The sequence below is a fragment of the Primulina eburnea genome, chromosome 12 (genome assembly GCF_022965805.1).
Source record: "Primulina eburnea isolate SZY01 chromosome 12, ASM2296580v1, whole genome shotgun sequence".
NCBI lineage: Eukaryota > Viridiplantae > Streptophyta > Magnoliopsida > Lamiales > Gesneriaceae > Primulina > Primulina eburnea.
The window spans coordinates 3857347-3880213 of record NC_133112.1 but is presented as its reverse complement, the minus strand read 5'-3'; the positions used below and the strand labels follow the sequence as shown (position 1 = coordinate 3880213).

The window sequence follows — 22867 nt, the reverse complement described above, 5'->3', positions numbered from 1 at the left end:
CACTTATCTATATTTATGAAACGTGAAACTAATCGACATGATCATATTTTCCATAAAAATTAATAATTTTGACATAAAATATTTATTTTTTCATGAGTTGAATATCCATCTCACAAATTTTTTCTACAAGTACAAATTGAAACCAAATGCCAAAGATTGATAGCCAGGATCAAACCAAACTTCATTGAAATTGGATCAATTCTCCCAAATTTTCAACTCCACGAGGGATCAAACCAAACTTCATTGAAATTGGATCAATTCTCCCAAATTTTCAACTCCACGAGGTCTCGAGTTGGCTTCCAATGATTTTAATGGTTGCAGCCAATTACTAGTCCAGCAAAATAGCTAATTCTTCAGCAAATTTGAAAAAAATTTAAACTCAAATCTAAATTGTATACATTCCACCCACACCTTAAAGCTTAAAACAGTGGGGGTGAATATGTGCCTCAATTCTACTCCAAACCATAGCACATATAAAATGTTTTATTGCAACCTTATGCACACATTATGACTAAATATATTTAAATGAAAAATAATAATGATAATACTATGAACTATGATACAGATGCAGCACAAAAATATTCCATCAGCTCTCTTCAACTATCATCTACATTTCTATGTCTTCCAAGTCTGGCAAAGGAAAACGAAGTATGGCCGCGATACCAGTAAGTTGTGCCAGTTCTGAACCTCAGGCATAAAAAAAAGAAAGTTTGTTAACATTTGGTCATATATGATAATAAGAATAAATTTTTTAAAACTAATACGCGCAAAGGATGTATACAGGGGTTCGACAAAATAAAATAAGGATGTACTTACGCTCTCCTGACACATGCATAGAGGAGAAGATGTGAGTAGTGCCGCCTGAGTTCTTGACGGAATCTACCAAGTTCACATACCTTTGCCTCGTTGGTATATCAGAATTCCTGGGAAAACATCGTTTTTGAATGATAAGAGAGTGATCATATGTGGTTTCAATTTCTTGAGGAAGTGGTAGAATTCACCATCCAATTTCCATGTTTTACTACTTTCGAATTATACTTCTTTCGCTACACAACTTTTCTTTAAATACAAGCTCAATATAAAGCAGGCTGCCTGGCTCGGGGAACTCGCCCAATTACCCCATAATTAATGTACACCGTGTTTAACAAACATGCTTAAGCACAAGGAGAATGCAAGGGCAGATTAATGGATGATAGAAAAATAGCTGGGCAGATTAATGGATGATAGAAAAATAGCTGTGACAAGTGGGCTTCGGTGAGCAGTTGCCCTTTAGAAAATAGGCTTAATCGATGAAGGCAACAATTTCAGTGAATCAGAAACAAAATTCTGATCATTAGTACTTTCCATCCGGTTACTGGAAGGTTTTTAAGAGATGATAAAAATTACTAACCTAAAGAGCTCATCCGTAATGAGAAGCGTCTGGACAGCTAGTCGCTCATGGGCAACTTCAACGTGTTTTGGTCCATAACAAGCTCGAGCAGGATCCTATCCAAAGCCACCACATATTAACTAAAACAAACCAAACTAAAACGTGTAGATTATAATTTGATTTTTAATAAGCTTAATAGTCATGGAAGCGTGCAAACCGATATATTGTGAATTCAGACAAAAAAAAACGAGGCAGAAATACTAGCAAACTGTGAACATAGGTAAAGAGAGAACGGACATTTGATAGCATGGCAAAGAAATCCTTGAGTGTCCGGACCTGCATTAAAATGAAATAAATAATAAATCCTACAAGAAAACAATATTAACACACAAAACAGAAACCAACCCAATATTTTCGACCGCTAAGTGATAGCAACGGAGTAAACTAGGCATATTGCTACCTCTTGTGCAGCTTTTGTGTCTTTAATCATATTCATGACATTTGGAGCATCCAAAACCTCCCTCAAACTATGCCTGTGTATAATTTTTAAATATAAGATTATAATGAGTTATGATAAAAAAAAAACATCACACTGCCAATTGAATTATCTCAACACAAGTAGATTCAATGAACTCCAAATGTCGATTCAGTATATTGAAAAGCCAACCTGTAGGATGATTGGATCTTATTTCGAAGAAAAGGTCTTATAATTTATTTTTCATCTCATTTCACATTCACGGCCATATTCCCAAACATCAAATACAGTTTCACAAAATTGATACGATTGGAAGTGTGGGAGTATCCAACAGATTTGTTGATTAATTTGTAGATGCTGTTTCCACACCAAGATTTCTACTTTCATACATAAATTTAAAAGGTTCTGCCCCCTTTCCCTCATTGCTGTTTTCTAATTATATAATTCCGTCTTTGTTATTTCATATTTGCAGTGAATAACAGATAAACAAAGAGACATTTAGTAGAATAATAAGCATCATATTTTCAGTAATGCTACCACACTGATTAAGGAGATCCAGTGAGCAAAGTCCACATCAGACAAGATCCAAACTTGTTATAAATAAGGCAACAAGACAACAGCAAAACAAGAAAATGGACAGAAAGAGAAAGACGGTCGTACTTGTATCCAGAAGTAGTATGCACAAGAACTATACGTGATTTATTCTCGATGATGGATCTAAGCGACTTCCTCTCCGCCTCCAACATCAAGTGTCGATGAAATTGATCCTGAACATGCATGGAATTGATCCCTTGCCATTATTCCGTTATTATAATGAAATAAATAATTTTTAGTATGAATCGAGCTAAAAACCAAGAAATTCATAGAGAAAATCGGAATAACTCATTGATATGCTTATTGATAGGAGAATAGCTACCTTGGTAAAACCGGGACTTGCAATCACAGCACAGCGAACAACGTTGAAATCAACATTTTTAAGGAATGACTAAAAAAAGTAGAACAAAATAGATTATCCTATTTAGTAATGTTTCTGAAATAGACACGGAACGAGTACAAAAAAACAGGTAGGCACTCAATTTTACCATTAAAACATTGTCGAAAAACTTGTTCAACGCCTGTCAAAACAAGCATACATCAGTAAGGACTCGCGTGCTATAATCCCAGGAAAAAAAGCTAGCAGATTTAGTCGAACAATATTTTGGGAAACAACTAATGGTCATACTTTGTCATAACCTCCAACTGCAGGACCATGCTTGCGTGGTATTGAAGTCTCTACACGAGAACGAGTTGTTGTCACGCTGTTAATATTAATCCATTTAAACATTAGAATGTGGTTAGAAGACAATAATCTGTAACAAACTCAAATTTTAGTAGTTCTTTCCTAAGCAACAGATTTTAAACAGTTCCATCCAATGAAACTATCTAATAAAGTCCAGATAGAAGATCAAATTAATATGATACACTCATAAACAAGTTGGAAGAAGATGAAATCATAAAAACAAGTGCCTTGGGGAATCATGAAAATCACAATTAGAAAAAATACAGTCCAGTACAGCATGATCTATCAAATTTTTTAATACTGATATCAGTACCTTTTACCAACAAGTAAAATATGAGCCAGGCCCTCTTGCATCAGAACAACAGCAAGGTCCGCACTTGCCGTAGGATCTGAAACATTAAAATGTAAGCTTCAAATCAGCATACATACAAATAACCATAATTTCAGAAAAAAATGCAAATCCTGCTAGCACTACATATGAAAAGCAAATCAAGGATAAAAGCAGATTCTTGGTACAAACACCATAGGATGACGCATGTTCACATTTTCCCCAATAATTTTAAACTTATGGTGCAAGATCAAACTGGTTAATAGTTATCATAGTTTACCATCATACCACACTCAACTATTCTGACATTCTCAGATGGTAATGAGGTAACATAACATGCTGATAAAATCATCTACTTTTGTATTTCACAGTTTGTTGAGGCGATCGCATGTCCATGTATGATTGTATGGAATATAACCATTAAAGCGTTAAACTGTTAACAAGGTCAGTAGTCCCAAAAAGATGAGTAATATAAAATTTGATCGTTTTTATTAGTAGCTCGATGAAAATTAAAAGTATGTAGCACAACATGAAAGATAAATAATGAGGTTGCATGGATCAGTTGAAATTCCATACCAGATGCTTGATGCAGCACATCCAATGTCACCGAGTCCCAGATTTCCTATCAAACGACATGTAAAGACTTAATTAGTGCAAAATTATTTATGCTGGAATTTTTTGGCATTTATGTTATCGGCACAGATTCATAGTAGCATAGCAAAAAAATTCCATGAATGAAGGATATTGAGAGTATCCTCATTGTACCATTAAGTCCGCATTTTATATAAAAAAATATATATAACTGTGCAGTTTCCCTGGGTTTCCTCAACTTTGCGCTAAATTGCCTTAGTGGAGGAAGCCATTAATAATCCATATTTATCACTTCTTCATTTCAAATCAAGTCCAATAATCAAAATCCATAAGCTCGTCATTGTTCACTATTCACACATGATATTTCATCCCATTTCTCTCATGTTATTGTTAATCTCATCAACCCAAAAAATGAAATTGGGAAGAGTAAGATACAATTCTAGTGCTAGTAAACATAATTATCAGAGGCATAATGCTATTTCACCTCCATCCCACACCAAACCCATATCAGCAGTCTATTTCTTTTCCGATCATATAATTCAATAATCTTAGTATAATTTATCATTTTGTGACCCTATCACTTCAACCGAACCCAGCCTAATATTCTGAGGCAAGGCTCTAAATTGGTTAATGAAACAAGTAGTGGGACCAAGACACTAAAGTCAAACTTACGTTTTTATGACTGAAAAAACGTAAAGGAGAGTGGAAAAAACTTCAATAAACTAGGAAAAATGACACACCTTCCTTAACACAAACGGTCGGTGGAGCTCAACTTCTAGAGTGTGAAATGCCCCAATCTGCAGCATGATAACAATATAGTAGCCCGAATGATATTTAAAAAAAAAGAATATAAGAGGTAACGGCCACAAACCTTGACATGTTCGTTCTCCAAAATATTCTTCCCGCGTATACGTAGGACAGATCCTTCTTTGTCATACTCGATGCCCTAAATTAAAATATGCACATATATAATTCATTTCAGTATATGATTTGTGGACAAGATTAATGCAACCGTCTAAGGCATTTAAGATTCGTATTGTGATCAACTACAATATACGAAAAAACAAATTGGATGTGTGAAGTTCTTCCAATAAAAAATGGTCATACTTCAAATCTTTTTCGACATACTAATATACCTCGACTTTGATTTCAAGCTTCAGTTTCACTCTTTCTGCATCTCTTCCTCCTGAAGCAGCTTCTCTCAAAACCTTCCTACACACAGATAATAGTCATCAAACGTACTCTCATACAACAATCAGATTAAACATTTCAGGGCACTGGTCCAAAATTATTTCATTTCATACACAAATGACATACAATATGTAAAACCTACATAATCATTGTTAAATAGGCATAAAATTCACCTTTGAGTTTCCAGGATGACAAACACGTAGAAAAAACCATAATAAAAAAGAATAGTATTTAGAACTTTTTCTTCTCCTTGCTTTAGCCTTCCCCTAAAATTTTAGGAGAATATTATTTGCTTGAATATGTAATCCTCAATCCGATCTTCCTTAAGTTAACGAATAAATATTAGTGTCACAAGAAAACTTGTCGTTTACATGGAAAGCCCCTATCTTATTATTTTCTACTACATTATCTATTTTCTCATGAAGTTGCGATCGTGTGACTACATGAATATTCAATCATTACTGAAAACAAGGATGCCAATAAAAAGAGCAATGCCTTGCTCACTGGTATAATAAGCATAAACTTAATTTATAGATAAAAAGCCCAAAAAAATGGGACTGTGTGTGGGGGAAAATATATGATTTAAAGCAACTGAAAAAAGCTTGACACATAAATTCAAGTTTTTACACTAAAAAGACTATAAAAACCATATTTTAAAAAAAACTATAAAAACCGGCTCAACACAAGATAAATAACCCAAAAGTTACCTCACTGTGACAGCCAAGACACTGTCACCCTCAGAGATCAAATTGTAAGCAAGCCACAAATCATCCGCCTCTTCAGGAACCATCTGCATCAAAACCCAGAAACCGAAACAAAGAAATTTCAAAACTGAATCCAAATTACTGAAACCCACCTTTGTTTATGCCAAGAAGAGGTCGAACAATAATTAAAGAAGGACCTTGATAAAAGTTTCAAGGTATATTGAAATTACTTCTCGAGGAGACAACAAAAAAAAGTGAAGAAACAACCTTCACGCTTCCAGGGCCATTGCGTATGAAATCTCTGCGAACGATCTTCATGATAAGTTGTCTGTGTTGTTCTCTTCGTTTCTGCCCTTCGTTTCTGCTTCAAGACCGATGAGAAAATATTGGTTGGTTCGTTTGTGTGGAGAATCTGGAGATTGGACGCAAATTGCAAAAACAGTCGAACTCCTATGATTTATATTGTAAATTGATGATATATCTTAAAATCAAATATAAACTTATCCTGATTGTTCTATTTGGTAAATTGATGATAAATCTTTAAATTCAAACATAAACTTACTTTAGTTTTTTATATCTAAATTTTTTTATTTAAATTCTCTAAAATAATAAAAATGACAAAAATACCTTTATATACGTTGATTTTAATGATTGATTTTACTGAGTCAAAATGATATCAAAACTTAGCTAAAATTATTTCAATCATACAAATTTATTATTATTATTATGTAATTAAATGTTTGAAAATGAGAATTTTCTCAAACAACATGGATCCGAGATTGATTATTCACAGGATTTGTTCCAAAACTTTGGAATATTTAAAACAAAAAGATCTAACAAAGGATATATATCAAGAACAAAGTGGAACTCGTCCGAATCATAATGTAAACTTACAATTCAAAATAATAGGTTACTAGAAATAGTACTGGATTCATCTGAACTCTCCGGAGATCTTAGATAAATTCAAAAGATAATAAAAAATTATGACAATATGTTGTATTATGTATCACAAAATGTGGAGAAAATCCTTGAAAAACAAGAAGAAAATTCTTGGAACATTAAAGGAGATTCAAACAAGAATTCAAACTTTAGAACAACCAAGTTCTAGTAAAAGGCCTTCAGATTATCAAGATGTCAAGCTTTATCTCAAAATTATATTTTTGATATTGTGATTATTAAATCTAATAGAAATATTCTTGCAGATTTTTTGACAAGATATTAACAACGGTGATATCGATATAATCATAAAAAAGCAGAGGCGTTTGATGAAACATCTTGAAATGCTTCAAAACGAATTCAACAAGTTTGCCCTAAATGCAGAAGTTGCGGGTAAGTTACAACAAGCTGATAAGATAATAGTCTCTAATCGAAATATAGGATTTTATAAGCTTATATCCAGCTATGGTCTGTAACACAAAGACATATTCTCCAAGGCACTGAGAAGCCACTGGTTTCTCAAATGGAGAGTTTCGAGTACAGGACTCTATACCTAGAGCAGGGAATTAAAATACCTCTAACACAAATGTTAAGTCGAGATCATCCCCAGATGAGTCGACTGAAACAAAAATAGGAACTCCAGTTCCTTATCTCAAGTATTCAAGTCAACTCTTCACCTCGAGGATTGAAGAAGGAAAGATCAACCTTAGACCTAATACAAACAATGGTAAATATAAGATTAATACTAATGAAACTGCAGTTTCTCCATTTCAGATGTATCAACAAAATTGGGAGAAATTAAAACAAGAATATGCATTAACACAGCCACAATCAGGGTTGATGTATCAGGAAAATATCTCAGGGTATGGATGAAACCAAATTCATATCCAAATGAGGTAAAAACATGGTATGAATTTGGGGCTATTGCATCGGTTTATACTGCATCACATAGCTTCCCATAAATCTCAGATTTACTTAAATAGATCCAGAAAGTTGTTCATGAAACATGGGTAAACAACGACTTTGTCTAGAGAAGACATTCTGGAGTCATACTTTTTCATTACAGCAACAAGCAAGAAAAGGCTCACACGGAGCCTTTTTCATTTTATCAAGCTAAGGAGGTCAGATACAAATGTTCAGAAATTTAACAAAGTTCCTCTAACATTAGAAGAACCACTCATTGCTTCAATAACTGAATATGACATATCTACCAAAAGCCACCAACTAGTAGTTGAAGGAACCGCCACTCACCAGATACTATCGGCCTCAACTGACAAAAGAATTCACAAGCTTTGAAGTCCAGATTTCAAATCCACCAAGACTTGTATAAATATTAAGGTTGAAGGAAGATGAAAACATCATTCAACATCTTCATTTTCTTTCAAATAAATTGCAATATTTTATGTTACTAGTTATGTGTGATGTAACTCCGGCTACTATAGGTAGCTAAGAAAGTTTATCCTCTTCTACAAGAGGTTACTATATAATAATATTTTGTACGTTTGAATAAAAAAATCAAGACTTATTGTCTCTCTCATGTATTATTTTCAAATTGAACTACTTTACCATACACCTCAATATAGAAAACGAAACAATGTTATGCTAGATGTTGTTGAAGTAATCTATGTTAAGAACCATCTGTTGCGACTGCGTGGGTAGGCTGTGAGAAGAGTCTGTAAAATTCGGTGGATATAACCCGATTACACTCCGGTCAAAGAGGTAAACTGTTCAATTTATTATACAGAAGCATGATGGACCATTTATTATAAAAAATGATCATCTAAGCATGATATATATGTTGGAAACCTTACGTAGTTGTATGCCTTTAATAACATACTAAATAGATAAAAAAATGCCACCTACCATAATTATGAAGATTGAGGATATTTTTGAAAATTTTAAAAAATGGAGAGCTTGAACAAAGATTTGAAGAGATGATGAGTGAAGTAAAATTAAGTTTGAAGATGAAGGGTTATCGTAAGTTTGCCCATTATAATTTCTATTTATAAATATATTTAAAAACTAAAAATAATTCCTGAAAATTTCTTAAGCTACCATTTCATGTTCGAAACAAATAGAGATAATACCTAACTTATAGGACTCGTTATAAAATTTGCAAATATGATCATAAAAAATAGTGTAATTATTTAATTTACATAATTCAAATTTAAAGACATGATTATAGTTTTGATACGATGCATATTTATTGTATACATACTGATGAAGTGACACTCATTGATTTAATGAAACATAAAAAAATTATACATCTAAAAAAATGATTATCACCTCATCAATGTTCATATAAGTGTACACGGTGTGTGTAAAATATCAAAACAATAGGTGATGATTTTTAATTTACTACCATTCATTTATGATTTTGAAGAGCTTTCTATACAGGTTGAGAAATGTCTATATATAGTTTGATACTAAAATTGAAAAACATTAGATGTAGAACGAGAGTTACATCTTATGTTATATATTATCTTTAAAATTACAAAGTTATCTTGTCTAGCTCCTACAAAAACGACCAAAAACGCGTTTCTTGTGTTAGCTTTGTCCGTATGCATCCAAAGCTCCGCAACTTCCGTATGCATAGATTTGTAATGACACACACATTAAATACTTGTTTAATAAGAACCCACCAAAGAAATCGATCGGTTTTGACCTTCTTCTTATCAAGATCTCAACTTTTTCCACTGAGTATTCTAGCTGCTAGCCTGCACATATATGCTTCGCTTCCAGTCTTTGACCGTACCATTTCTTCGAAGAGGAACATGTCCTAAAGAAACGGACGATTACTCACGGCTTTCTTGATGGGATTTGCTCTTTGCTAACAGTTTCTTTGTTGTCTTTATTGCCAGTTTGAACCCTTTGAGTCGAACAGGTTTGACAGTTCCCCAATCTTGTCTTATGATTTTTTATGCCTGAATTATGTATTCATGGTTGAAATCTTGAATTTTGATGTGTATTTATTTGTGGTTGATATTATATATTTTTGATCCTGTGTGAACTGATTTCAATCTCTGCTAAGCTGAAATTTTGTTCTGATACCTGATTTTGATATTTCCTTTGCAATCGTGCTGCTGTTGCATGTGTTTATGGATTTGTTATCGTGGATTTGAAGTGAAAAAGGAAAAATTGACTTTGCTCTGAATATAGATCAAAACGTAGATCTTCTTTCATCACCTGGGCTTTCTTCCCGGCGGCAGAATAAGATTTGATGGTGGAGATTGAGGAACTTTGAAGAAGAAATTATTTAGTTTGGGCATAGATGGGAAATACTTGTGTTGGGCCTAGCATATCAAAAAATGCTATTTTTCAATCGGTATCTGCAGCAGTGTGGCGATCTCGCGTGCCAGATGGTACTGAATCTTCAGTCAACGGAGAGAATGCCAAAAATGAGACACCAAAAGAGCACGAATCAGCAATGCCGGTTCAAAGCACACCACCGGAACATGTGATAATTCCGAAGTCGGAAACAAAACAAGAGCAACCAGCGAAGCCAAAAAAGCATATGAAAAGGAATACTAGTGCAGGACTTCGAACTAGTTCCGTTTTACAACGGAAAACTGGGAACTTGAAAGAATTTTTTGCTCTTGGGAAGAAATTAGGACAAGGGCAATTTGGAATAACATTCCTCTGTGTGGAGAAGGCGACAGGGAAGGAATACGCGTGCAAATCAATTGCAAAGCGGAAGTTATTGACTGATGATGATGTGGAGGATGTCAGAAGGGAAATTCAAATAATGCACCATTTGGCTGGGCATCCAAACGTTATATCCATTAAGGGGGCATATGAAGATGTTAACGCTGTTCATGTTGTCATGGAGTTATGTGCGGGGGGAGAGCTTTTTGACAGGATAATACAACGTGGGCATTATACGGAACGGAAGGCAGCCGAGCTTACCAGGACTATTGTTGGAGTGGTAGAAGCTTGTCATTCTTTGGGTGTTATGCATCGTGATCTTAAGCCTGAAAATTTTCTTTTTGTTGGTCAAAAAGAAGAATCACTTCTCAAAACAATTGATTTTGGGTTGTCGATATTCTTTAAGCCAGGTATGCTAGTCAACTCTATCATATGTTTTAAGAGTGAAGTTGCTATTTGAGAGATGCATGTTTCTTTTTAGATTGTGCACTTCTCTAGATTGGGTTTGGCATTTTCTGGATTAGAAATGAGCATACGGACCACCTCCATATTGTGATAAAGTTTGTCGAGAAAACCAACATTATCCAGATTAGAGCCGCACTAAAATGCTTTGTTGTGATAGTTATGTGTATTTATCAACTAGTCATTTAGAACTAAAGTTTCTCTATCAGTAGATTTTATCGTGTTATTTTCCAGTAAGTAATGGGAGGAGGATATTGGGTAATAGACATATTAGTAGATTTTATCATGTTATTTTTATCAAATATTTGGAGGAGGATATTGGGTAACAGCCTTCCCCTTTTCGCTAATAGTATTTAATTACTTGGATGTAGTTGAATCATTGAGTTCATAGCTAATACCTGAACACAAGTTTTTTGCGTCAGAGCGATGTGATCAGTTGCTATAATTGTGAATTAGTTGTTTCAGATTAACTCTGAACTTTTATCCAAACTTAAAGTATAAATTTAGGCACATCCTTTGACTTCTTGAACAAGAGAAGGATACCAATTTGAAGGGCAAAATATTGTTTAGTGTAAAATGTAGGTGCTTACCTTCCCTCTTCCAGTCACTACTTAAGGTGCTTTATATTATCTATGTTGGCATTTCTCGAGGCTGGAAATAATTATATGGATCCTCTTAAATTAACTTTGACACCCCCTCTAACGATAAATATACTAGAAACATTGTTTTAGTCACCAAGGACATGGTAGTCATCGGAATTATAATTAGGTTTAATGTCAGATTGTTGATGTGATTGAACTATTTTGACTTGTTAGATAGGCATGTTATCTATTTCTTTTTTGTCATTTAAAAGCTAATATTTACTTTCTCAGGAGAAAAGTTCGCTGACGTGGTAGGCAGCCCATATTACGTCGCACCTGAAGTTCTTCAAAAACGATATGGTCCAGAAGCTGATGTCTGGAGTGCTGGAGTAATTGTTTACATTTTACTCAGTGGAGTTCCACCTTTCTGGGCTGGTGAGAATTATTTATATTCATTTGGTTAAATATAGCCACATATTTTATCAGACCAAGACCACAAAAATAAGATTTATCCTGACATGATTTTTCTTTTTCACTTATTTTTATCATAAAATATCCTTGACTTCAGAAAGCGAGCAAGGAATATTTGAACAAGTCCTGAACGGCGAACTTGACTTCTCATCAGACCCCTGGCCAAGTATCTCAGAAGGTGCAAAAGACTTAGTAAGGAGAATGCTTGTTCGAGACCCTAGACAACGATTAAATGCTCATGAAGTCCTTTGTGAGTATTCCCTATGGAATATTTTCTAAATTGTCTAGATTAAGTCATTAGGAAATCATTCATGTTCATATAAAAAATTTCTAGAGTTCGGGATTTTTTTTAAAAAAGATCATAATAGTTTAATTATTCTTACTTATTTTAGGAGAATTTTGTGTTTGGATTTTGACTATTGAATGTTGTTCATAAAAATCTGGATGTGACTGTGGATTCAGCTGCCAACCCATTGCATCTAATGCCAACACAGTTCTGTGGTTTAATGAATTAATTTGAGCTTATACATTGGAATTGGGAACTGCTTAGAATTTTGTGTGCTAAGAATTTTGAACCTGTCCAATCTACAACCATTAAGGAAACGGTTGCAATCTGGCAATATTTATTATTTTATCCCCATAATTCCATTCCTCACATTGCCTATTTTTACGAAAAATTTATCAATGCCTCTCAATCTCTCAATTTTCTTTTAAGAGTTTGACTTTTGGTATGTCTGTCGACTTTTGGTATATCATAACAGATGTATTTTAAAGCATGCATGTATTACACTTATTTTTATTTGTAAGTTATTTGTTTTTCAATGTACAATGAAAATTTGAAGTGTTGCTTCCATTTAAAATAAGCTTTTCGAAGGGGCTTTTCCATGTAAAAAATCCTTGGTCTTTTTTACATATTGTATTTATTTTTCAATTGTTTAAACATGTAATATTATTAGTTTTCAGAAAAATTGTTACCTGTCTTAGCTATCTAATTGCTTTTCTAAGATCTCACTTTTGGAATCTTAAGTGGACAATACCAAAAGGAATGAAATTGTTTGATTCGCTCAAAATCTCGGATCACGGATGAATTGACCAATCCATAATCGAACCAATCTGGTCTATGAACTAGGGAAGACCCAATAGAGGGTGAGGAAGGGGTGATCAAACAAAAAATTGAAGTTTATGTGATTTGGTTAAAATATTAGCTTCCTAAATCCATTGAGTTTCTCCACCCCTGTCAGTCATGTAAAAGGACCATTCATCCCCAGGATCTGAGTCAAACTAATACTCTTCAATTAAGGCCCTAGATGAGTCGTTAAGGCTACATATGTAACATCTCAAAAAATTGAAGTTCTATCATCAGTGTGAAGAGGTCGAGAATCAAAGAAAGAATACCAAAGGGGGCCCATAGAAGATAATTTAAGGTATCAATTTTTTTTACTGTTCATTTTAGGACATGAACTAGTACGTATAGTGTATTGTTTCAAACTTGAAAGATTAAGGAAGAGGAAGGTCACCAAAATCTCCAGGTTTAGTGTCCCTGAGGACAATAGTTTGATAATGTAAATTCAGAGTTCAATAGTTAGACCTTTGTCGTAATTGAATGAATTTGTAAAATGCATAACCTTGAGGTTCTAAATTCATGATTTTCCGGTATAGCTATTTTAGAATGACAAAAGAAATCCAAAAATAAAGTATATTCTTGTTAAATACTTAGAGCATATCATGGGGTCAGCCATGCATATTCAAGTTGATGTCATGTTTTTATCAGTCAGCAATTAATCTACTTCCCTAACTTGTGTTTTTCCTTTTAAACGTGCTTCCTCTTGCATTACATTTATAGATAGTGCAAAATATTTATCATGTGACAAGTTAGAAACAGATTAGTAAATTCTCCTTCCATTGTGATCAACTGTCATGTAAGCTCAAAATTTTCTACATTATTTGAATTCTGAATAAGGGCGAAATCCTAGTTCAATTATTTTTAGTGAGATAAGAGATTAGCAGCTGGTATAATAAGTTTTTTGTTTCTTTTTACTTCATCGAGTAGATGAATAAGATATTTGAGATGTTCTCTCCTACCTTCCTGGATAACCTTGTAATTTAGAATATTTAAACTGTCCAAGTCCCTGCCAGAATTTTTCCCAAATTGCTTGAATACTGGCCATATGTTACAATTCCCTATCTATTGGTTTTAAACGGTTTATGTCCTGATGTAGTTGGAATCCTTTTTGTTATGGGAACCTATGAAATGTTTTCTTGAGATTGGAAATTATCTGAGAAACATCCTCTTGGGAATTTATTTGAATACTCAACCAATCATTTGTTACTAATTTTGGCTCAATAACCTCTCTTTTAAGCCACAAGCAAATATCATGAACCTAATTCCTTTTAATTTTAGTAAGCTATTTTCTATTAAGACCGTTCTTTAATATTTTAGTGATCACCGAGATGGACGCAAACCAGTATAGAATGACATACCCAGAAAACACTCTCTCTAGCTAGTCAGGACATTGGAACAATGTATCAATATGACCTCAAGATCAATATGAACCCATCTAAATATTTCTAGAATAAAAAAACCAGCGATCCAATGAACGGTGCTGTAAACTTGTAAATAAAGATTAGTTAAAACAGGCAGTCATTTGCTTTTCAATCGAAGCAATAAATTCCCCGCGATAACAATCTGCTCTGCTATTTAAGTTCTTAGAAGGCCAAAAATTTTATGGGAATAAATGCAGAATTTTTTAAAATATTTGATAGACAGTTATTTTCATTTACTATTTTATGCAAGCTAAAAGATTCAGTATTTCTCACTGTGAAATCAGTTAGATTTGATTGTGTGTCTATTGAATTTTTGTAGGTCACCCTTGGGTTCAAGTTGACGGTGTGGCACCAGATAAACCTCTGGATTCTGCAGTTTTAAGCCGCCTGAAACATTTTTCGGCTATGAACAGACTAAAGAAAATGGCTCTTAGAGTAAGTTTTACTTTTAACATGCGAATAGAGTAAAATAAGCCATCTGATGGCGCTATATATATTGAGGTGGAATTGTATCTTTCAGGTCATTGCGGAGTCGTTATCTGAAGAAGAAATCGCTGGTCTTAAAGAAATGTTCAAAATGATAGATGCAGATAATAGTGGCCAAATCACTTTTGAAGAGCTCAAAGCTGGACTTAAGAGAGCTGGTGCCCATCTAAATGAATCTGAGATTTATGATTTAATGCAAGCAGTGAGCAACTAAACCAGACTGCTTTCTTTGATTTTTGTTACTTCAGGATAATACGTTCTAATAAATTTGATATGATATCTCTTTTTCGAGATTTGAACTGAAATTAACAAAGAAGGGAATGACTAAACAAGATAACATATTTTCTTTTGGTCAAAATCCCGTGTTCTTAACTTCCACTGAGTGGTTTGAGATGAGCTTGGGTACCAACTATTGGCAGTATTAGGTGAACCGAAATTGCTTCCATCTATAAAAAACCACCTCAATTGAACTCTTCCTGGTTAAATCTGGTTATCAATCGGGTTTGTTTGTTAATAACCGAGTGAAGCTATTTCTTTACAACTGGGCTGGGTTAGAATAGACTTGAATTCCCACCCACCTGCCCCATTGACTCTCCTTAGCGGTCTGTCACATCTCTCATCCAGCAGATTCATTATTATTATTTGAAAATTTTCCTTTTGTATATGTCAATACAGACCTCAATGTCATAATCTTAATCTTCGGTTCCATCTCTGTATGTAACCTGCCCCACTTTCTGATATCGCAGGCTGATGTTGATAACAGTGGAACAATCGATTATGGAGAGTTTGTAGCTGCAACATTGCATCTCAACAAAATCGAGAGAGAGGATCACCTGTTTGCTGCTTTCTCATACTTCGATAAAGATGGAAGTGGCTATATCACCCCAGATGAGCTTCAACACGTGTGTCAGGAGTATGGGTTCGATGATTCCCGCCTTGAAGAGATGATTCGAGAAGTTGACCAGGACAATGTTAGTTCATACTTTTTTTAGAGTGCTATTTAAAGTTAAATATAATAGGCATCTCTTGGGAGTTGTATGTTGTGCATTTTTCAACTAAAGTTAATTGGATTCTTGGGCTCTTTTTCAGGATGGACGTATTGATTACAACGAGTTTGTAACGATGATGCAAAAGGGCAACCCGGTTGCTGGTGGAGGTGGTAAACGAAGCTTGGAGAACAGTTTCAGCATCAACTTTAGAGATGCCTTGAAACTCACATAGCCTTCGAATCGCCACACCCTTATGTTCTGGTTCCATTAATTTTTCATTCATTTTCTATCCTTTTTAAGATGAAATGGCTGTGATGCTATAGCTGTATAGTCAGTACTAAGTCCTGATTGTGCATCAGTCTTGCTCAGTTTTCTCCGGCCGAATCCGGATTCGGTTTTTTGACTTTTCTGATTGCATCAAGACCACATTGTTGAAGACAGGAGAAAAACTTCCCTTTAATTTTGTCCTTGATTGGAATCTCTGGTTGAAGATGGACTTTGTGTGCTTGTGTATGCCATGCATGATGAGCGTAAAAATGTCGTATCAAATCAATCAATCAAATACTTGAAATATATGGGTTAAATACTTGAAATATTTTAAGCCTCTTAGATTATACATAAAAATTTGATTTTATTTACACTATTTATGATTCTATATTTACATACGTTAATAAAATATAGGTGGAGTGTAAAATATTACCTTCAATATTTTTTTAATAAATATATATAAAGAAAATGGTTAAAGATCTTAGTTTGAATGTAATCTCCAATTTTTTGCTCCCTTATGAACACAAAACAGAGAAAATAAATGCAACTCTATTAAACAATTTAAAAGTTTTTTTCAAATAATTTAAAACTATTATCCCAAATTAAATATTAAATAAAAACCACCTAAAATATTTGTTTATTTTATATGAAAATATTATATATACATACAAATATATATAAATTTTGGGAATTTAACTTTTTAACCCTCTTTAACGTTAATTTTGAAAAAAGACCCCCATTTGCTAAAAAAATACTATAATCCGTAACATTATATTATTTTAACAAATATAATATTTTTTAAATACATGCGAAAAAATATCGGTTTTTCAAAATTTCTCAATTAATTCTACGTATGCTTCCATAATTTTATTTAAAGGTTCTGTTGCATATGTATAGTGTTCGCAATATTTATTGATATTTATATTTATACTCCATAATTAAATAAACATAAAATTCTATCAAAATAAAATGAGTAGGTCTCTTTTTGAGACGATCTCACATATCTATGTATGTGAAATAGTTCAATCTGATCCATATTTATAATTTAAAATAATATTTTAGTATACTATTAAATATGATATTTTTTCATGAATCGAGTTGGATTGAACATTCGTTTCACAAAATTGACATATGTGACAATACACATCCTTGAGAGCAGCATTCACGGCAATCATCACTGGTTTATCTTGAAGAGTCTATCTCTGGTAACCAAATTGTCAAGAGCACCCAAAAAAGGGGAGCTCAATACTGGATGCTAACCATATTCTCGTGAGCCCAAAAACCCACTCCCACCTGCTTTCAGATTTTGGGGTATTTCGACTCTATAGCTTCTTCAATAAACGCTCGTTTTTCGATCAATTTTTGAAGGACTTTCTAGTCAGATCGGGTTTCTAAACGCATGTTTTTCTAGTTAGAATATGACATTCCCACACTCGTAACCCCGAAATGGATGTCATATGAGTTTTTCTGAATCAAGATTCCGTAAACAACTGGGACAAAAAATCAATCTGAAGTCTTGCGTCTAATTTAAAGGTTGTGCAATCTTATGAAGTTCAATTCATTTGTTCCACAAAATGAAAATCTATAAACTATTAGTTCAACAAATTTACAAACCTGTAACTATAAAATGTTAAAATATTTATGTTTACATACTCTATTAATTATTTTAATTTCCACCAATAAATTACTTAGTAATTTATACCAAAAATTTAGTTTTGTATGCCTATTTTTGAAGTTTGTTTATGAGATAGTAGCAGTCATCCAATAAAAAACCAAAAATTTAGTTATTAGAAAAACATGTCAGATCTGAATTCCTAGTAACGAGTGTTGCTACCTGCCATCTCTGACCATTAGTTTTCAAAATAAACATCTTACATGGCAGTTGTACCTGTAAGCAATCAGACCCTTGCTTCCTTTCAAGACAAGTACAGATACAATCAGAGTCTTGCTTCCTTTCAAGATAAGTCCACTAGTACCGAGCACCGGTTTGGTCATAGTCTCGTCCCCGAGGGTATGGTACCCTTCCTTCAGCACCTTGGCTCCACCTAGGAAATGATGCCCTCTCTGGACGACCAGCGTGTGCACTATGATAAGTTCCGGCGTAACTGTGGGGGTCGTTTGGAACATTTGTGATCCAAAGGTTGCCAGTCTCAGTTTGCTGGTACTGTCTTTGCCTTTCCTCTAATTCCTTGCCAAGAAACTCTTTTCTTCTACTTGCTTGTTGTGCACGAAGTGTAGATAGTTTTTCTTGGTACTTGTCATTAAGTTCGATCAACTTCTGAAAAAGGTAATACAGTTGTAAGCTCATGAGCTATATATTCTTTCAAAGTTTAGGATGCCGATACACTTTTTATTTTTTTAATCACTAATGTTAATAATCAAATTGTGACGGAATTTTAAAATGGGAAGGCACCTCACAGGTTTTCAAAAGTTAACGGGAGTTTTTTTTAACCAGGAACATACCTCTTTGTGCCTCGTATTTTCAGCATCTTCTGCATTGGCTTGTTCCTTTATTAGATTGAATATTTCATCTTGAAATCTTCTTTCCAGGCCTTCAAAAGTTACGAGCTGGGGTTTATCCTCGTATCCAATTTCCATGTCTTGTTCATGGGACTGATTTCCAGCCTCTCTGCTAACTATATTTGCTAAATCCGCAGTTGAATCTGATGCTGACCTGTGGTAACGTGAAATTGAATGGCTTCCTGGTCCTGTTCATTCAATAAGAAAAAAGGTAAGACGGATGCAACAAATCCGCAACGTGATATCCCTTCAAATTTAGTACAAAAGAAAGAATAAGATCTACATGAATAAGGAAACCTGAATGAACATTATCATGGGTGTGATTACAATTCAACAAAACTGAGGTATCTGTAGACCTCTACCTGTGTACGTACAAGTAACATACCATAAAGCAATCTAACACATCATTCTACACCACAATGTTGTCAAACATGCAATGTGTGATATAATAAAGATGAACAGTCAACATTTAGCAGTGTTACAGATAACCAAAGTTTATATAGCACCAAACGGAGAAGGAATGTACGAGAAGTACTTGCATCAGGGTATATTTGAGTCAGCAATTGATTTTGTGTCGGCATTCTTGGTACATCTCTGTCATCCTGAGACAAAATATAAGAACTTATTGCTGGTCCTGCACGTAAGTTGTTATTTTGTCCAGGAAAAATATCCATTGCAGGATTTTCTTGTGTGTCATGCACAGCTATATGCTGCATATGAGAAGTATATGGAGTTGCGATCCCATCAGAATAAGGCACCCTCCTATTCATCATTTTGTTTAATAGCGTGCCAAATTTTGCTCAACCTAACAACAAAAATACAATGTAATAAAGCCTAAAAAACATAGAGCAGCTATATTCTTGATGAAATTGACTCATGTGCAGGGTAAAGAATCTAAAGATAACAAGCGGAACAACGAAATTCAACATTGAAAGCGAGTTAGTAATATGTTGAGAAAGGGCTAGACATGCATCTTCAGAAAAAGAATACATATATTTTAAATTTTTTCTCAAATGAGAGAAAGATCACCCTACTCGCCTCCACTCTACCAATCCACCCAACTCAAGACGCTAAATAAATTAACATGAAGAACAACTTCCCGAAAATGAATGTTTAGCTAAAGAAGCAAACACCACCAGCGCACTAGGCTTCATTACCCATCGCTACGTTCCCCCTCCTCATATGTGCTTCCAGCTCACCAGGAAATTTTATTTTATGCTCGCTTACTCAGCACAATAAGCATCAATAACATATTGCATTCTTTGCAACCTCAAAATGAATACTGGGATATAAAATTTCTAAACATTTTTACGCCGATTGTGAAACAAATCATGAAACAACCAATCACCCTTTCTCAAATCATAAAAGATCCAATCACCCTTTCTTAATAAAAATGAAAACTTGCAATCAACCTCCACCCCTGCCCCACGGAAGGAATGTGTAGCGGCACTATTCACCTAATAGACTAAATGAGCTGAGCTATCCTTTACTTAGTAAATCCTAACACTTTCTCTCGCTCAGACTCATGGCACATGAGCAATCACCAGGGAAAGAGCTTTCATCGATCCAGAGGTTAATAACAATCATCTGACTAGGGTGCCGACGTGGTGCCAAGAGATATACTAAAAAAATGTGGAGCAGTGGCTTCTGAAAGATCACACAGTAACTCCATGAGAAACATTACTATTTGTGAAGTTATAGCATCCAACAATTGTTAAGGATCCATAGTATGTAAATGGCTATCCCAAAGAATTCTTGAACTAACAAATTCTTGATAAGAGGACACCTAGATGAATTTAAACACAGAACCCAGAAACTAAAATGCAACTGTGATCCATGAACTATACCGAAACCGAAACAAGATAGCAAAGAAACAAATGCACCTCACCTATTGAATCGTACGGATATCTATCTTCCCTCCTGCACCCGAATACAATTTGATGAAAAGGTGTTGCTTTTCTCCTTTCAATGCCAGATGCTCCTGGGTTTCCACGGTGGATTTCGATTAGGGTTATGGGGTGACAACGGGTCGGACCAATATTTGATCCGTTACCATTTTAATTGTCAAAAATTATGTTTATATTATGAGTGATAGATACTACATGTATGTATATCCATATTTCATATTTGTACATCATTTGTACATTGCATAATATTCAATGCAAAAATTTAATTTGTCAAAATCTCACTATATATTGAATACAAAATCTTGCGATGTAACAGTAAAATCTCGCGATATAATAGTTATAAATATCGCTGTAACGATATATTGGTGGTAACTTTGACATTATTCTTATATTATATTTTGAAATACCTAATTTTTAATTAATATAATAATAACAAAAATAAACAAATTAATTCAAATTAATGTTCTTATTACATAATTAATTCAAAATATTATTTTTGAAATTATTTCTCATCACCAAATATTAGAAGATATATTGTTATTTAAGCTATGTTTATTTTTATACATAAAGATGAGACACAACTGGTTAATGATATAATTTACTATATTGTTATGGTAATATGATTAAAAATATATTTATATTTGTATCATTTTGTACTTTAGAAATATAAAATCACATAGATATACATTGGGGTATATGGATTGATCTTGTAGGATCATATTAGTTGGATACTCGACCGACCAAGACTATAGTTCACTTTACCGGTGAAAGGAGATGATGATATGGCGCGAACGTTCCATTTTAATCGATAAGTTGGAATAGTTTAATATGAAGATAAACGAATAGAGAATATAGGTGTGCTTGCAAGTTTCAAGATTACTTATCTTAAATGAATGCATAATGTTTATAAAAATAAATAAGATTATCGATTTGCGCGTACACTAACATATGTCGTTGATTTAATTTTGTCAACACTCTATTTATCATGTGTACATAATAGATTCTGTCAGACACGTTTCTCGAAACAAGATCTTATCTTGTGAACCACTCGAGTGCGGCACTGTTATCGAGGTGTCCGGGTAGAATGCCTCCCGAGAGATTTATACAAGAGCCCGAGCTTATGACTGCCCGGAGAGTAGAGCATAGACTTGCACATGCCCGGCTCCAGAAGAATCCATCTGCAGACTCACTGTTTGCTAGTAAATATAATGAAAACATTCATGGCTTAGCGTTTTATAAAAATATGCAATGGTGTAAATATCATCAAATGCAACAATATATTATATAAAAAAAGACAAGCTGTCATTAATATTGAGGAGTAAGCTGTTTGATCTTATGACCTCCCCCGTATATTGTAATTGTGTGTCTAGCTATTTTAGAGGGAAAGAAATATATATCAAATTTTGTTATAATCTAGTTTCCGGATAATTTATTGCCAAAATTAACAAGATTGCCTAACTCATTTAGTCATTTGTGACATATTCATGGAAAGGAAAATAAATCTTATTAAACCTTCAAAAAAAAAAAAATAAATCTTTATAACTTCAAACTTATAATAAGTTCTTTCTACTTAGCAAATTGTTACTAGTACTAGGATAGTTAACAAAATCTTAAGGTAATATAAGTATTTAAGAATAAATCATCATTTTGCCAAACACTGTGCATCTTAAAAAATTGTTGCAAATTCTATATAATAATTCATCAAGTAGTTAAATGTTAACTCGTTAACTTCTCCAAACTCAACAAATTCCCCAAAGTCTATTGATACTATTTAAATTGTTCAAACCGGACTTGAAGGAATATCGAGTTTGATCATTATAAACAAAAAATAATCAGATTACTCTTATTTTATTTAATATTGAGCAAAAAAAATATTATTTCAACAGGTCATCAACTCAAAATATATGTTGGACCCCCTCAAGGACCGGACCCTGAGGCGGTGGCCTCTTTGACCTCATAAAAGGTACGGATATATGTTCACCAACCGTGCTAACTTTTGTGTCGGCCAATGAGAGACACTCATCTATTAGATATACAATTTTGATATAATTCATCATATACAATAGACGAGTATCACTTCATTTGTGAACACAAATTGACAATGTTGACGGACCCATTGTTT

At 33.8% G+C, this 22867-nt stretch overlaps 3 protein-coding genes across 5 annotated transcripts; 1 reads left to right on the top strand and 2 right to left on the bottom strand.

Moving 5' to 3' along the window:
• Window positions 1-469: 469 nt before the first annotated feature.
• LOC140807765 (protein PELOTA 1) lies at window positions 470-6419 on the bottom strand. The gene is made up of 16 exons (XM_073164732.1): window positions 6205-6419; window positions 5941-6023; window positions 5179-5254; window positions 4914-4988; window positions 4783-4839; window positions 4028-4073; window positions 3437-3512; window positions 3067-3142; window positions 2927-2959; window positions 2761-2829; window positions 2505-2611; window positions 1830-1902; window positions 1667-1705; window positions 1391-1485; window positions 817-923; window positions 470-681 (listed from the first exon to the last, which is right to left on the bottom strand). Exons 1-16 carry the CDS (start codon window positions 6253-6255, stop codon window positions 608-610), a joined length of 1137 nt encoding a protein of 378 aa, XP_073020833.1. The 5' UTR covers window positions 6256-6419; the 3' UTR covers window positions 470-607.
• Window positions 6420-9467: 3048 nt separating this feature from the next.
• Window positions 9468-16511, top strand: LOC140808444 (calcium-dependent protein kinase 1-like). 3 transcript variants are annotated; one of them, XM_073165590.1, is made up of 8 exons: window positions 9468-9757; window positions 10045-10928; window positions 11853-11996; window positions 12130-12282; window positions 14896-15011; window positions 15097-15264; window positions 15809-16033; window positions 16152-16511. In XM_073165590.1, exons 2-8 carry the CDS (start codon window positions 10145-10147, stop codon window positions 16281-16283), a joined length of 1722 nt encoding a protein of 573 aa, XP_073021691.1. In that variant the 5' UTR covers window positions 9468-9757; window positions 10045-10144; the 3' UTR covers window positions 16284-16511. The 3 variants fall into 3 exon arrangements, with proteins under 3 accessions (XP_073021691.1, XP_073021690.1, XP_073021689.1); XM_073165589.1 differs by having other exon boundaries at window positions 9998-10928; XM_073165588.1 differs by having other exon boundaries at window positions 9469-9757; window positions 10033-10928.
• A 1538-nt stretch (window positions 16512-18049) lies between these two features.
• LOC140808178 (uncharacterized) lies at window positions 18050-20872 on the bottom strand. The gene is made up of 4 exons (XM_073165233.1): window positions 20722-20872; window positions 19374-19440; window positions 18782-19026; window positions 18050-18596 (listed from the first exon to the last, which is right to left on the bottom strand). The coding sequence occupies exons 2-4, from the start codon at window positions 19417-19419 to the stop codon at window positions 18288-18290; spliced, it is 600 nt and encodes a 199-aa protein (XP_073021334.1). The 5' UTR covers window positions 19420-19440; window positions 20722-20872; the 3' UTR covers window positions 18050-18287.
• Window positions 20873-22867: the final 1995 nt, after the last annotated feature.